Source organism: Carassius auratus, chromosome 20, assembly GCF_003368295.1.
Source record: "Carassius auratus strain Wakin chromosome 20, ASM336829v1, whole genome shotgun sequence".
NCBI lineage: Eukaryota > Metazoa > Chordata > Actinopteri > Cypriniformes > Cyprinidae > Carassius > Carassius auratus.
In genome coordinates, this window is record NC_039262.1 from 19,306,407 (window position 1) to 19,322,616 (window position 16,210).

General features: G+C 35.9%; 2 protein-coding genes across 2 annotated transcripts; both read right to left on the reverse strand.

Moving 5' to 3' along the window:
- Positions 1-362: 362 nt before the first annotated feature.
- LOC113121119 (retinol dehydrogenase 14-like) lies at positions 363-3,934 on the reverse strand. Its single transcript, XM_026291360.1, has 2 exons — positions 3,541-3,934; positions 363-1,796 (listed from the first exon to the last, which is right to left on the reverse strand). The coding sequence occupies exons 1-2, from the start codon at positions 3,892-3,894 to the stop codon at positions 1,179-1,181; spliced, it is 972 nt and encodes a 323-aa protein (XP_026147145.1). The 5' UTR covers positions 3,895-3,934; the 3' UTR covers positions 363-1,178.
- A 1,160-nt stretch (positions 3,935-5,094) lies between these two features.
- Positions 5,095-14,503, reverse strand: LOC113121120 (cysteine-rich protein 2-like). The gene is made up of 8 exons (XM_026291361.1): positions 14,367-14,503; positions 9,484-9,578; positions 8,305-8,362; positions 7,857-7,982; positions 7,068-7,136; positions 6,825-6,919; positions 6,300-6,357; positions 5,095-5,530 (listed from the first exon to the last, which is right to left on the reverse strand). The coding sequence occupies exons 1-8, from the start codon at positions 14,407-14,409 to the stop codon at positions 5,466-5,468; spliced, it is 609 nt and encodes a 202-aa protein (XP_026147146.1). The 5' UTR covers positions 14,410-14,503; the 3' UTR covers positions 5,095-5,465.
- Between the last annotated feature and the right edge of the window lie 1,707 nt (positions 14,504-16,210).

Consider the following 16,210-nt stretch of genomic DNA (forward strand, 5'->3'; position numbering starts at 1 on the left):
TGTTTTCTCTCTTTTGTTCCTCAGTGCTGTAAGCCCCTCCCCTCAGGCCCTCTCTACCTCACGATTCAATCCCTCTCTCCTTTCTTAATCAGCTGGGATCCTGTGTCAGTTGACACAATGATGCATGACTCTGTTTCTTCTGTTTTGCTTTCTATATCTAATAAAGCACAATAGTTGCACGTCTTTCTCTTTAACTTCCTTTTTGTTTCCTTTACTGTTGAAGAGCTAGCCTGGCTACCGATGTGTATTGGGTAGAATTAATAATCTGGAGTTCTGTTTCCTGCATGAAATGTTTCCTTGTTGTATGTGAATGGCAGCATACAAAGGAAAGACCTTGGTCCTCCTCCACAAATGACAAGAGTTTCTTTCCAGCATTCAATTTATTCAGTCTTTACAGAACATCAGAAGCACAGCATTTACACTCAAAACATTTCATGTTAGCGCGTGTGATTAAGGACAGTAGCCAGTAAAATCCCTACAGCTCCACTCTGAATTAAATTGATCTAATAATAGCTAATGCAAAGAGGTATATAGTGGAGGAAATTAAATTCATGCAGCAATTACTCTGATTCACTTTTTTGTTTGAGTAGTGACACCACACTATATGAGCTACAACCTACGTGTTTCCTTTTTGATTTCATTTGGGAACTGAAATGCCACGAACATCATCAAATACATCTCAAAATGAGTCACAGGGTGGGAGTTTATTTCACAAAGATGATATTCTGGGAGACTAAAGTGTGTCTAATTCACGTCAGAGAAGAATATGTCCATTAAATTAATTGCTGATCAACATTAAACTACATTGATGTAATAACTTGGTCACCAGTTAATCAACATTGAGAGATATGCAGTGGTGCACATGCTATTCTGTATTCATGTTAGCTCTGAGCCATGTGTTTCTTGGGCACGTTGCTCCTGTCATTTGTATTCAAGGGATATGTCGGACTCGATACTTTCAGGCTCTCATTCTCAGAGAAGAGTGAGTCACAAGCCTGAGGCCATCGCTGAAAACACTGCAGCAAAGATACAGGGAACAGATGGAAATTTTAATTCTCTGTCCCTTATCCAGCAAATCCCTCAGGTACTAGGCCAAAAACTCTCCCCAAAAATCCAGTGCACTGATATTCGAGGTTTGCATTTGCCACATTTGTGAAGAGTGGTTCTGCTTCATCCCCTCACCCCCTAAGCCCCACCATGCTTTCACTCAGGTCCCAGAGCCGTTTAGCAGTATGGTCATCGGTGGCTTTAGACAACAACTGTTCTTCTTCGCAATTAGCAAAGCATTTTCCAGACACACCCTCAACTTCAGGCGAGCAAGCCAGGTACAGTGGGGTCTGAGCACCCTCCAGTGGGCTTTTGAAGAACATCCAAGAGACCAGCATGAAAAGAGGCTTAATCAGCAGGGGGATGTTGACGTGCCTGCCCAATCTGGTCCTTACGATACCAGGAGTGAGGGCATTTACAGTTACCCCAGTACCATCCAGCCTGCGGGCCAGCTCGCGAGTAAACAGTAGGTTGGCAAGCTTGCTCTGGCTGTAGCAAAAAGATTTGTTGTAATTCTGTTCGCTGTTCAAGTCCTCGAAGTTGATGCTGCCATACTTGTAGAGCTTGGAGGAGACCACGACGATACGGCTGGGAGTCGACTGCTTCAGGAGGTCCAGCAGAAGGTTTGTCAGAAGGAAGTGACCCAGGTGGTTCACTCCCAACTGCATTTCATAGCCCTCTTCTGTCCTACTGTAGGGACACTGGTAGAGACCAGCGTTGTTGATAAGAACATCAATCCTCGGCTCCTCCTAATTTTGTAACACAATTAGGAGTTAAGAAAATTTGAGTTTGTGCACATCTAATCACACTTAGTTCATCTAGTGTATAAATGCAATAAAGAAAACAAACAAGTTTAGACACATGAAAAATGTGGTACAGTCGTTTAGCTTGGCAAAGACTGAAATGTACAAATACAGATAGACTACTATCCTCAAGTCTTCTGGCATGCTGTTTCAGAGGCAAAAACTGTGGATATAAAGACCTCAAGGAGGCTGTCGTAGGAGGGAGAATGCTATTCTATCCAACAGAATTTTGTGTAGCTAGATATTGACTCGCTATGTAACTAAAATGGCTTTATATAAATGTTTATTAAATCTACATGGGAAATAAAGGCTGGCTGTCACTTGAAGTTGATACAATGGCTGTATGTCAGTAACTTAAATGAGTTTTTAAGTAAAACCAGTAAGACATGCTACATATACCACAAATTCATTTAATTTATCAAATTGTTTAATTAATGTAACACTATGAAAAGACTTAAAAATGGATGTAATTGGAAATGATTTATTTAGCTTTAAATATGGCAGTCGGCATATTTATACACATTGCAAGTCCCAAATATTACAAATCCCTCAGATGAGTTAGCCTAAGTCATGATAACAATTTGAGATTTCACTTCGAACCATTGACGGATCGTTTCACAGTTTTGTGAGTGAGACCTTGTGAAAATATCCTCTCAACCAAAGTTATACTTCTAATAAATTTTTCTTGTATGTTCATAATTAAAATGTAAATAAAATTAAAATATGAAAATTAAAATGACGGTAATAATAAATTGTGACGGAATATTTCTGACGCTCTCGGAAATGTTAAAGTATAACACAACCTCAGCAAAATACCCACAGTCAATACCACCCACATTAAAAAATAATATAGTAATTTCTAGTAAATAGTGTTTTTGAACGATACTATTGTAAGGTGCATTATACTCTATATATCATACTATTTACAACACTTTTTTAATGAATGCTACATCATAAATGTAGTATTAACTAAAGTGAACTGATAAAATGTAATAAATACTGTAGTATACTTTAGTTTTTTATAACAGTAACCAGGAATCTATTGTAGGATAATATATCCTATAGTTATAGAAAACTTAGTAGGCTACAGTATTGGGTCAAGTAATTTGATTATATTACTATAGTTGTTATATTACGAATTACCACAATAAATTAATTCAAGAACTTTTCTATAGCATGGTTAAAAAACACTATAGAATTTACTATAAATTACTATATGATTTTTTTCATGTGGGATGTTGTTATGGTATAATTACCACAATAATAAGTGAAGATAATAATATGCAATCCCATTAATCCGTGCTTGTAACATTGTAAGAAGCGAATTTTTCATTTTTCATGACTGGTGGCTAGAACTAAGTTGCCACAATTTAATTGTGCTAACAATAATTGTAGTAATATGGTTAACACAACAGGAAGAGTACATAATATATCATATTTCATATCATATCCAGGACATTGGATAGCTAATTTCACTGAGAAACCCAGGTGCTCAGTGTTTGACCTTTAGTTACACAACATGAAAGTGTTAGCTCTTTTCCTGGTTTTTGTGAACTACTTTGGCTATTTTCTCAATAGTTTTTGCCTGAGCCATTTCTTCGTGCATGAATTCATACTCCATGATGTTGTAGCATACATTTAATGACAGGCAACATAGTTTCAAAAGAGAAAGAGACAGTTGTAAACAAACCCTGATAATTTCCTCGCAGAAGCTGCGCACAGACTGGAGCGACGCGAGGTCCAGGTGTTTGACCACGACCTCTCCCTGGTTCGGACCGGCTTGATTCTTGATGTCCTGGGCCGCCTCCTCGGCCCTCTGTCTGTCCCGACAGGCCATGACCACACGGGCCTGCAGCTTCAGCAGCTCCGCGGCCGTCGCCCTCCCGATGCCGCTGTTCGCCCCGGTCACTATCACAGTCTTTCCGCGCATCAGACCCGCGGGGAAACGCAGCAATTTCAGCGCTTTCCGCCTGAAGAATATTCTCCGGGCAACGAAGAAAACCCCACCGCCGAGGACAGCGGCTAAAATGACCGCAGCAGACATCAGTGCAGGAGAGCAGCCGAGTGTTGAATAACAGCGTGCGCGTGAGCACAGCTGTACCACAATACCCAGAATGCACTGCTTTGTTATGGGTTAAAATGTATTTCCCCTATGTTGGAAGTGTGTTACACGATGCACCATAGAGCTTAATTATAATAATCAGCATCACTGTATGCAAACGAAACGTAAATTTGACTATTAGTGCAGCGTTTACGGTAATTTATTAATAATAGCCTATAACTGTATAAAATAAAACAGTTGCAAACAACATTCATTCATGATCTGTGACAGTTCCTTGGATATGCTATTATGTACAAACGTTGATGTTATGATATAACAAATGTGTTATAATATATAGACTACAACAACATCACTGATAGCACACAGAGACATCTATTTGACATCTGCATCTGCAATAGTTTTTACAGTGTTTGCTCATCTGCAATACGTCCAAAGGATGTTTCTTTTACATTTAGCCATTTAGCAGACGTCCTTCCAAAGTGACTTACAAATGAGTAATCATACGTTTCGTATCAGATGTCAAAAAGGTTCTTAGAAGATGTCTTTATATGATTGAGAAGTAGGCTATGTAAAACTGAAATCTTAGACATCTGCCAGATGTTTATACACAGCAGATGTATAAACATTCCTTTTAACTGAACACAATTGTTTGTAATTTCTGCTTGATTTTTTTTTAGAGTTGGTATTTATTGATCAATGGTTTCCAGCTTCAGAATAATTTTCTTCTTTGGTGAAAGTATTAGCGTTGTAGTTCACTTATAGACATCCAGGGGGTGACACCGTGGCTCGGGAGTTTGCACTGTTGTGTTGTCCCCGGATTGAGTCTTGGCAGGGACAGAAGGCCAATCTTTGTGGAGTTTGAATGATCTTTACTCCAGGTGCTCTGGTTTCCTCCCACAGCTTAAAGACATGCAGTTTACGTGAACTGAAGATTCTCAGACTTGTGTATAGATTGACTTGAGTATGGATTAACTGCTGTAGTTCTCGCCATGAATATAGCCATATATGCTGGAATGGCATTAAATAAGAAAAAAAAAACAAAAACAACCAACCATAGGCATCCCAAAAGTGAAATAAAACAACTGAATACACTTAACAATATTTTTTTATTATTAATTTCAAATACAAAGTTTTTTTTTATACATAAACAGTTAAGTCCAAAGTTCAGAAAACGTACTGTCAGTAAACTTTAATAAATAAGTGTGCTAAAGTGCTACACAACTACACATATGTTAGAACTACTGGTAAAAACATTTAATTCTGAACAGAATTTTGTTGTGTTACCTTTAATTCGATGTCACAGTCAAAAAAATCAAAATCCAAACTACATTCTTAAAAATATATAAACCATATATAAATACAGCAAAAAGGCTAAACACATATTCCTGTTAGTAAGTAGTAATACTAGCTCATTTTAGTACAATTAAGTGGCACTCTGTAGATGAACAAGATCAGTGCAGGCTCAAGAAAGAGAGGAAGTGGAGTTAAAGGAAGCAGACGAGAAGCTTGAATCTACGGTTGCTAATGATATACTGCTGGTGTGGCTGTGGTTCTTAGGACTGGCTCTCAGTATTTGGGTCCTCGTATATGTAACTGCCAACACCTCCAGTGTTCACTCCTGAACAAAAACAGCGAAACTATATTATCATGGGTTAAAGATCAATATTTCAAACCTCAAAACAATGAACGTTTACTAGACTCTAATAAATGCTGGGCGGTTTCTTTAAACATGGACTAACCAAACTTTTAAGTTGAAAATGTAATTGAAAACATTTTGGGCTATATTTTGATCCAAAGTTGGGTTGAAAGAATCCAGCATTTTTTGAGTGTATGATTTAAAGAAGTGTAACAATAGTTCACAAAATCTTTTGAGGCATATTTAGAACAAGAATTGTTAAATTACTAAAACGTGATGATTTTTACCAAGCTCATTGTTCTGAAAAGCGCAGTGTGCTCTGATTGGTCAGCTATCCAGTGCGTTGTGATTGGCCAAATACCTCAAGCGTGTGATGGAAATGTTACGCCCCTTACCATATTTGTAAACACATAGTGTCTCAACAACATGGTGGCTGTGGTAGCAACAATACTACAGTTAAGCCTTTTTTCTTTGCGTGAACATTTGGGCGGTGTTATGCAAATCTTCCAAAACAGTGACGTAGACATGTGGGGGGGTGTTTAAACAAGGTGTTTTAGGAAGTTGTGGACGAGTCTTAACTTTTATAAAGAATATCTCTTTGGGTTTGAGACTTTAGTCTTTGCAACTTTACAGATCTTATATACAGTAGGCACAAACAGCTTGTAACACTCCAAAGAAAAATACAAACTTGAAATTGCATAATATATGACTCCTTAAATATGTGTAAGATAATGAACAATGGGAAATGTACCTTTTGGCCCAAAGAGAACAGCGTAACAGGGTTTATGGCAGTACGGCTGGCCATCGTGCTGCAGTTTAAAACAGAACCCATGTTCACTATTAAATCACATGTAATCAAATCTGGATGAATTGCACAACAGTTTAGTCTAGATGTTTTTGAGCTGCACCTTAGAGAGGGGATAATTACATTTCTATTCCATCCATGCAGATACCTTTTTTTTTTTTGACCGAATTATATTTCAAATGCAGACATATATATAGTGAACATCTCAATATAAGCAACTACATATATATATTATTATTATTTATTATTTTTTTTTACTGAAAATATATTTAGTTTAAACCTTTAAAGGCATATAGATCACAAAATGTACTTTGACGGACAAGATAATGTCAAAATATAAATTATTTAGATTGAAATACAGGCCCAAAATAGAGTAGAGAATATGAGTAACTTAAATTCGCTATATATTTTTGAGCTGAGAATCAACAGGTCTTTCCGTTGAAAGTGTTTAATGCTGTCTCTGTCCCTCACCTCTGCATGGCTGCCTGGAGCCAGAGTCTTGCTGCACCTCTCACAGCGCAGACAGGGCCTGTGCCAGTCTTTACCCAGGGAGCTGACCTTTTCAGCTGGAACACAAAGAAGGAAACACGGGCCCTTCTGTAAGCATCAGGCAACCTCAGGAAATGTTAATGTATGTCCCGGCACTGCTGAACACACAAGTTCCAGCGCAAGTCCATATTTGGTGAACTTTGCTGTCTGAATGTCAGCGCTTACCGAAGTACACTGTCTTGTTGCACCTTGGGCAGATGTTCGGCTGACCAGAAAACGAACTGAAGCTTGCAGCTGGAGAATATTAGGTAAACAGTTATTCTCAAAAATATCATTCATTTAAATGACATTAACATGTAATTACCATAAATTTGATACTCCTAAAATAAAATACAGAACTCATTATCACCACCCTCTTTGTTCTAGAAAGCGCAGTAGAATTTGTCCATGCAAATGTCGCATGTGTATTAAAGCCCAACATATACATTTAAGGATAGTTCACCCAAAAAAATGGAAGTTATTGGTAACAAAGTAGTTGCTGGTGGGCGTTAACTTCCATGTGACCAGCAACTGTTTGATTATCCACAATCTTTAAAATATCTTCTTTTGTGCTCAACAGAAGAAAGAAACTAAATGATAAAATGATGTAATTTTCAATTTTGGGTGAACTGTCCCTTTAAGTCTGTGGGGGGGGCAGGCTTTTTTTCTAAAAAAAAGACTGAAAAATTTGCTTCAGTTACTAACAATATAAAAGTGATTTATACAATTTTATAAAAATCCTTAAAGATTTCACAGCAAAAACAAACCGTGAGCTGAAGGTGGACAACTTTAGAACTATGCTATAAACTATCAATCAGACAACAGAAGTCATGACGCAGATCGCAGATAACAATCATTTTTTTCAAGGCAAGTTTTGATCATGCTGAGAATTTAGAGGCATATCAAACAAATACAGTAGGCTGTGTAGTAAAATATTTAGTCTCTGCATTATTGTCTATAGTAATATAAACTCACCCTTCACTGGGCCCCTAGTAGCCTTTTTCTCTTCAGCCTTGGGCTTGGTTTCCATTGCATCGTGGACAGTGTCTTCACTCACCGGTGTTTCATAGACATATGATCCAGCTCCGCCGATATTGACACCTATAGGGATATGACAGGCAGTACAGTTGCTTCTTTTTCTGATTGTATTTGACACTACAGTGTGTAAGAATTTAACATACATTAGCATTCTTTAACATATCTTTTTTCTCAAAAGAAAAAGTCATACAGGTTTGAAATGACACAAGGCTGAGTAAATGATGATATAAATCACTTTAATCCATATCTGAAGATCAGATATTAAAGCTGCTCTTGTGCAGGCTGTCTGTCTCATTAAGAATCTGTAGCATCAAAGGAAGGGGTGTCCTACTTGCTGCAAGCCCCACAAATTATGAGAAGAAGGCACTAATTAGATGTACTGCACCTTTTGGTCCATAGAGGGCAGCATAGCATGGCTTGTGGCAGTATGGCTTCCCATCATGCTGTTAACAGTGGAATAAAGCACATCACTCAGATTAATTAGGCATCCAGTTCCTGTCGTACTTGTACGTTTTCATCAAAAATTAACACTCATGCTGTCCAGTTTATAATGCATGAAATATTCTCAACATCTAAAGAGTAAACAACTGCACCGGCCCTTTTGAAAAAGAATTAGGCTACGCTTTTAAAAAGAGTCTTATTATGAAAATAATACACTTTAGAAAAGTACAAATGCTAATTGGAGTAATGTTTTCTGACATGTATTTTAAAAATTTTTAATGAATGCAACTAGTTGGACTATGTAATTTCATGTTTACTTTTATTGTCTTTGAAATATGGTTGTCTAGTACTGCCAAATGAAGTGACAAGCATTGATGGTAAACTAAAAAATATCTTAATGTAAAAAAAAAAAAAAAAACTTGTATGCCATGTGTTTAAATATATTTGTATATGAGCATGGTGAAGTTGCATAGTACATTTAAAAATATATTTTTAGTAACTTTTCTTAACGATGACAGAAATACAGAAAAGAGTAGTAATTTGGCATGCTATTCCAAATTCAGAACTGTCTTTATGAGTGTGTCATAAATTGTGATTTACTTACAATTCAATTCAATTCAATTCAAGTTTATTTGTATAGCGCTTTTTACGATATAAATCATTACAAAGCAACTTTACAGAAAATTACGTTTGTACAATATTTAGCAGTAGCTTATAAGTGGTGACTGTCACTTTGTGTGCATATGATAGGAATTTTCAGAAAAATTAATACAAGACGTAGTCAACCAGACGATGAATATTGTTAACAGCAATTATTATATGATGCAATCACACTTGTAGCAATATTTGTTAGTTCTGTTTGTTGTTTCAGGGTTAGACTCGAAGCACTGATTAATAACAAAATTGCTAAATAAGAGTAACATTTTGAATTTGCAAACTAGAAATCAACATCACTGACATCAGATGTAATATTAATGTATATCTGAATATCATGATGCAGCAACTTCCAATGCAGTAGCAAATATACATGAAGGAAAAGTGCATTTAACGGGATCTTTATCTTCAACACACTCTTTAACGGGTTTATTTTTTATGTTATTTTTTTTAGCCGTCTTCCTCTCACCTCTGCATGTCCTCCTGGATTCAGAGTCTTGTTACAGCGTTCACACTTCAGACAGAATTTGTGCCAGTCTTTTCCCAGGGAGGTTACTTTTTCCGCTGCAAGACACAAAGAGATTTATTCCCTTTACAGATCATCATTCATCTGAAGATGTACATTAAGATGATGGTTTAAGGGGCTCTTTAAATAAAAGTGTTAAACCTCTTTCCTGAAGCCAACAATTGAGCTGAAATGACTGCGTAGAGACTCTTACTGTAATGGTGCCCGGCAAAGATCAGAGCTTTTATGAAATGGTGGTTTGAGTCTATCCTGGACCATTTAGTCTTTTGTCAAAGCACATCTTAATGAGTCTCAGTGAGAAATAATGTGAAGAGTATTGTCCGTCTGTTTACTGTCTCACAGAGGATGTCTGGGTGATGTGGATGAAACACTATCATAGAGTGAAAGGTTCTTATCAAATCTGACCTTGTCATATCGAGGCCAAAATATTCCAGACACGTGCCTCAGGGAGCACAGAACACCCTCATGAGGTGATCTCCACAGAGCAGTGTCACGTCTCTCGGAGTTAAAGAAGTGGTTGATTGCGACGTCACTTTTTTAATGTTAGTTAGTGTGTAATGTTGCTGTTTGAGCATAAACAATAACTGCAAAGTTGCAGCGCTGAAAGGTCAAAGTCTTTTTAAATTCTGGCAGTTTAATAAGGGACAACAACGAGCTTCTTCACATGTCTGTTACGTCACAAACCCAGACAAACCCCGCCCCTGGGAACATGCAACAAAGGAGGTGAGGCCATGTTGTGCTGCATTAGAAAAGAGGAAGAGAAAACTAGGGGCGCACGTAAGAATCTGTGCATATATGAATCGCGATTCTGTCTTTTAAGGATGCTAATAGATTCACAAGTTCCAAAATCATTGTTTTAAAGCAGTGGATCTCAATCCTGTTCCTCACGGCGCCCTGCTCTGCATCTCTCTCAATCTCTCATTCAGATCGTAAGAACTGTTTCATTTATACACTGATTTTCACATAGCTATGAGAAGCATTAAACATGGATGCGCGTATGGTTGCTGTGCTGTATTAAAGCTTTAATCAGAATAAAACCGTATATTAAAAGCTAACAGAAGCAGTAGCATTAACAAACAACAGCGTATCTAAAAGTATAAGACAACAACAAACAAACATAGCATTAAGAGCCGTGCTTGCACAGGTTCTGTGTGATCCTCTTCATTAATAATCTCTGCATCTCAATCAGGCTCAAATTGATAAGCAATATAGAGGACGTCATTGTTTACAAAACAACCAGAGCATATTCTGAGCTTGAGGGGGGCGGGATGTTCAGACGCGCTCTAGAGGCGCTTTAGCCAATCACAACACACTAAGCCAGCTGACCAATCTCAGCACATCGTTTATTTCTGAGGGAGGGGCTTCATAATAACAGGAAATAAATAGATGCGTTTGTCAGAGAAGGGACAGATCGGTGTGGAATAAAGGTCAATTCTGTGAAAAATACGTTTTTATTTTTATTGTTGATTAACTTTTGATTAAATGTTAGACTGTACCCCATAAACGCAACCAAGCCTAGAAAAAAAACAGTCAACCACCTCTTTAAGAGCGAAGAACTGCACAGTAACATTTCAGGTCAGACTTTGTGAAATCCATTCAAGGATGTTTAGGCAAGTGTGTTTATTTGTGTGTGTTCTGTTGCAGGATGTTGCCTCAGGGTAACAAATCCATTTTCTTCATTTTGTGAGCACATGATGCATATAAGGCAATAAACCAGCTAATAAAGAAGGGATAACTTTGAATAAACTAGTAAAAACAGTTCTAGCAACTATTTGTCTTAAAAAATATATATTTCTCAGCATGATACACCATGTGTTTCTATCTATCTATCTATCTATCTATCTATCTATCTATCTATCTATCTATCTATCTATCTATCTATCTATCTATCTATCTATCTATCTATCTATCTATCTATCTATCTATCCAGTACTTACACACACGTCAGTGAAATAAAATGAATCATGGTGTCCACCAAAATATTAACCATCACTACTGTTTTAAATGTATATCCAGGAAATGTTCCTTGAGAAATGCAGCATATTTGAATGATTTCTGAAGGATCATGTGACACTGAAGACTGGAGGAATGATGCTGAAAATTCAGCTTTGCATCACAAATACTTGTTAAGATGTATAATAATATTTCACAACATTTCTGTTTCGACTGTATTATTCATCAAATAAACAGCCATGGTGAGCATGAGAGACCATCATCTTTTAAAACAATAATCCATTATTATATATCAAACTTTTTAGTGACTTTCAGAGAAACTGAAATACAAATGTAGCCTATTAGCCAGTTATAGTTCCTTCATGTAGCAGTTTGACAATTTTCCATTGCCATGCAGTTTTGTTTCAGGCAACTGGTTAATTGGAAATAATATTTATTTATTATAACATTATTTTATTATTTTTGTATATTTTATATGTATTTTTTGCTTTTATGGTGTCTATTTTATGCTAAATGCATGCGATATTACTTTTTTATTTAATCTTATCTATTTTCTTCTCCATCTTTGTGCTCACAAACACAGCAGGACAGTAACAAGATTAAAACTGTTTGTTTTTTCGTTGAACAGACAGTAATTAGTCCTTGTCTCTAGATTTGCAGTTCTCTTCAATGCTTTTCATGATGCCATGATGCCAAATGAGCTGTTTCCATAGTGAGGATATTTGTGGCAAATTGCAGTCTGACAGAAAGTTACAGAGGTTGCAAACACTAATAATTGAAATACTAATAATCTAAATAATTTAATGACTTTCATGAACCAAAAACAAAAAAGGTTAATAAAGGAACAGTTCATCCAAAATTTAAAATTTACTCACCCTCAGGGAATACAAGTGTTCGTCAATGGATCCTCTGTAGTGAATGGGTGCCGTCAGAATGAGAGTCCAAACAGCTGATTAAAACAACACATTAATCCTCAAGTAATCCACACCACTCCAGTCCATCAATTCATGTCTTGTGATGTGAAAAGCTGCACGTTTGTAAGCAACAAACACATCATTAATACGTTTTTAACTTAAACAATCACTTCTGATCAAAATACCAATCTCTAGAATCCATAATAACACTTCATCCAGTGAAAAAGTCCATCAATGGTTGTCTTCTCTTTTGTTAAGAACAGTTTTGGACTGCTTTTAAACAGTACTTGATCTGTGCATATTTCTGTCCTTATTCAGACTAAAGAACAATTTCACCAGGCAGAGGACACACTATTCGGGAAAGAGGACTTGTATTTTAGTCAGAAGAAGCAAGCAACAGTTTGAAATGAAAAACATCTTAATGACAAATTTGTAAATTGTCTAAAACACAGCTTTCTGTTTCACAAGACGTTGATTAATGAACTGGACTGGAGTGGTGTAGATCGCTTGTGGAATAGCCTATTGTGATGATTTTATCAGACTCTCTTTCTGACGGCACCCATTCACTACAGTGGATCCACTGGTGAGCAGGTGATGCAATGCTACATTTCTTAAAATCTGTTATGAGTATAGTATCATTTTTGGGTGAACTATTCCCTATAACCACTGACTGGAAAGAGAAAGGCCTGCACAAACTACTGTTATATGGCATAAATACATGTGTGCGGGCAAAATGCATGTACCTAAAAGCCATTTAAAAGTAGCCGTGTGCCAGGCTGCATACTTAAAGGTTATTTGAAGTATTCAAATGAACAAGAATGCTTTCTCGGGTCACAGCTGTGAAAGTCTCAAGTAAGCGAGGAGAAGCCAGAGACAAAGTGGATCTCACATTTTAATTATTATAATGCTCAGTGGGAGGCAGTCAGCTCAGCATTTGATATTAGCACAAACAAAATGTTTAATCATGCATGTTGATTTGATGCTTTGAAAGAACAGAATGAATGAATGAATATTAAATGTCTTGACTGCTGTTAATGATAAATAATCAATTAATACAACGACTAATTACAGTGTGGGGACAAATGCCAGTGACACCTGCAGTTGAAAATAATTTTGGCCTAGTTACATTTCACCATGAGATAAAAAGCATGAAAAAAACATCTCTGTTAAACATTTTCCAATAAATCCAAATCTGTTACACACCCCATTCAAAGGAGGATTTGGAATGAAGGGAAAGTAAAGGTCTAGACTGGACAGGTGAACATGTTTACGGGACTCATAAAATGGCTCAAATCAGGCCGACTGTGGTTGCATTTCAATATCTGGTGGTTTTATTGGTTTATGCTAATTGCATACTTGTTTCACTCATGTTTGTTCACATAAAAGAAGTCTCAAAGCCTATTGAAAACCTAATTAAGCGATTATTCTTGCATGTTTTACAGTCACCAGATTTAATTAAAGAGCATAGCTATTCTAGTGCAATTGGATTATGAGCATTAATAGTGTCATGTAATATATTATACAGTCATATTTCATTCATCTTTATACATTTCACGCGTCTTCCATTATAAAATCAGAAAACTCTCTCTCTCTGTGTGTGTATAGCTATACAGTGGTGATTTCCATTTAGTTTATTTCACTGCACTAGCTCAATTTGATCTCTCAAATAGGTTACCATGCACATAAAATACTCAGCAGATAACATAGCTTGATTAGATGCAGCAATCTTAATCATAAACCGTAATTAATTTACTAAGAATATCGTGCAGGCGTGATTAGCCAGGTAGTTACCATCGAGTCAGCACTCATGTCTGAATGGTTTGCAGAGGTTATTTATAAGGCATACGATAATTAATGTAAATTCATACACTAGGTTATATTACATCTACGGTGCAGACACCCGATTGCATTGTTTTATTCGTGGCACTGCGAAATAGAAGGGAAAAAAGGAGGACTTACCAAAATAAACCGTTTTGTCACATTTGGGACATTTTGATGCCATGTTCCGTGCGAAGCTGGGATTTCCTTTGATTTAAGCACGCTGTTTTTTATTCAGACCTGAGTGAATGCGACTTGCGCGTTCTTAGAGATGCTCAAAGCGCGAGCGCGTCCTCCCTTTCAAGATCGCCGGCGCGGATCCTCCCTCGATGACGTCAGAGCAGCGGGCGCGTGAATGTGCTCACCCTTCATTTCATTAAACATCGATGTCAGCGCACACAGAGCATATAGACACCATGCCATTCATAGAAACCTTATAATATATGACAATATATGACTCCACCACGACCGAACACAATACTACGCTGAAAAACATTTGATATATTATTAATACATCATACATATTATAGAACACATCCATCTACGAAATACATTATATAATAATGTAATTCATTTTTATTATGAGAAATAATACAAGGAATAGATTAGTTACTATAAGAAGTGCAATGCAAGTTGATGCAGTCTGACTTTCAGGAGAAAGATGCATACAATTTAGAAATTCCGAATTTATGCAAATATGACCGATTATTTAAATGCATTCTTTTTTTTCTTTTTTTTTATAATTGCACATTATATATATATATATATATATATATATATATATATATATATATATATATATATATATATATATATATATATATATATATATATATATATATACATATATAAACACTCATTTATTTGTCATAAATCAATGTTTTAATTCAGATTGTTGTATTTCACTGTGCTTGGTAACGTTTTTTTTTTTTTTTTTTTTTTTGATAAACCATTTCGTCGTGTTGATTTTTTATTTATGTATTTTTTTAGGGCAGGAAAACAATTAATTGCATTCAGAATAAAAGTTTATGATTTAAATACTTTATTTTATTTTTTTTATAAAAAAAGTATATATATATATATATATATATATATATATATATATATATATATATATATATATATATATATATATATATATACACACACACATTATATAGGCTACAAGTATATATACAGTATATATATATATATATATATACTTGTAGCCTATATAATGTGTATTACACATAAATAAATATATATATCTCTCTTACAGTTTTTTTTCATTAATATATGCATGTGTGTGTATTTATATCTAAATCAATATACACATTACACACACAAATATCATATGTAAAGATAAACTTTTATTTTGAATGTGATAAATAGTGATTAATCGTTTTGCAGCCCTAATTTTATTATGATTCGTTTTTAATTTCCACATTGGTCACACAGAAAGGCTACAGCATATTTTATCAGGACATATGCAAACAAGGCTAATCTGCAGGCCGATAACATCACGAAGACATGCACATGTTGTTTGTTGACCCTCTTATAAAAGGCAAAGTAAAACAGGATAAGAGGATGGCGTATGTGTGAGACACAAATGGACAGCAAGCCACTGATGTTTTTCAAACTGTTTGGATTTATCCATGTTGACCCTTGTGTGCTATTACAGTGTTTACAGAACTAGAATAACAACTGAACAAATAAAGTACATCAACAAATGAAGCAACCACTGATAATGAACTGCAAGGGCCATTTACTCTAGACAGAAACAGGTGGATCATGCTGTTGAGCTCAAAAACTTTACCTCAGGCTGATTTTGTTGAGAATGTTTAGGCTTTATAAAAGTCTTGCATGCAGTCCTTCTATATACAGTAATGCTGTAAACTGATGAAAACAATATGGTTTGATATTTATCATTAATAATTGACATCATGTTCTGGTTGTTCTGTTGCAATAAATCTTTACCAAAATATATTTTCCGTATTGGCTGGATT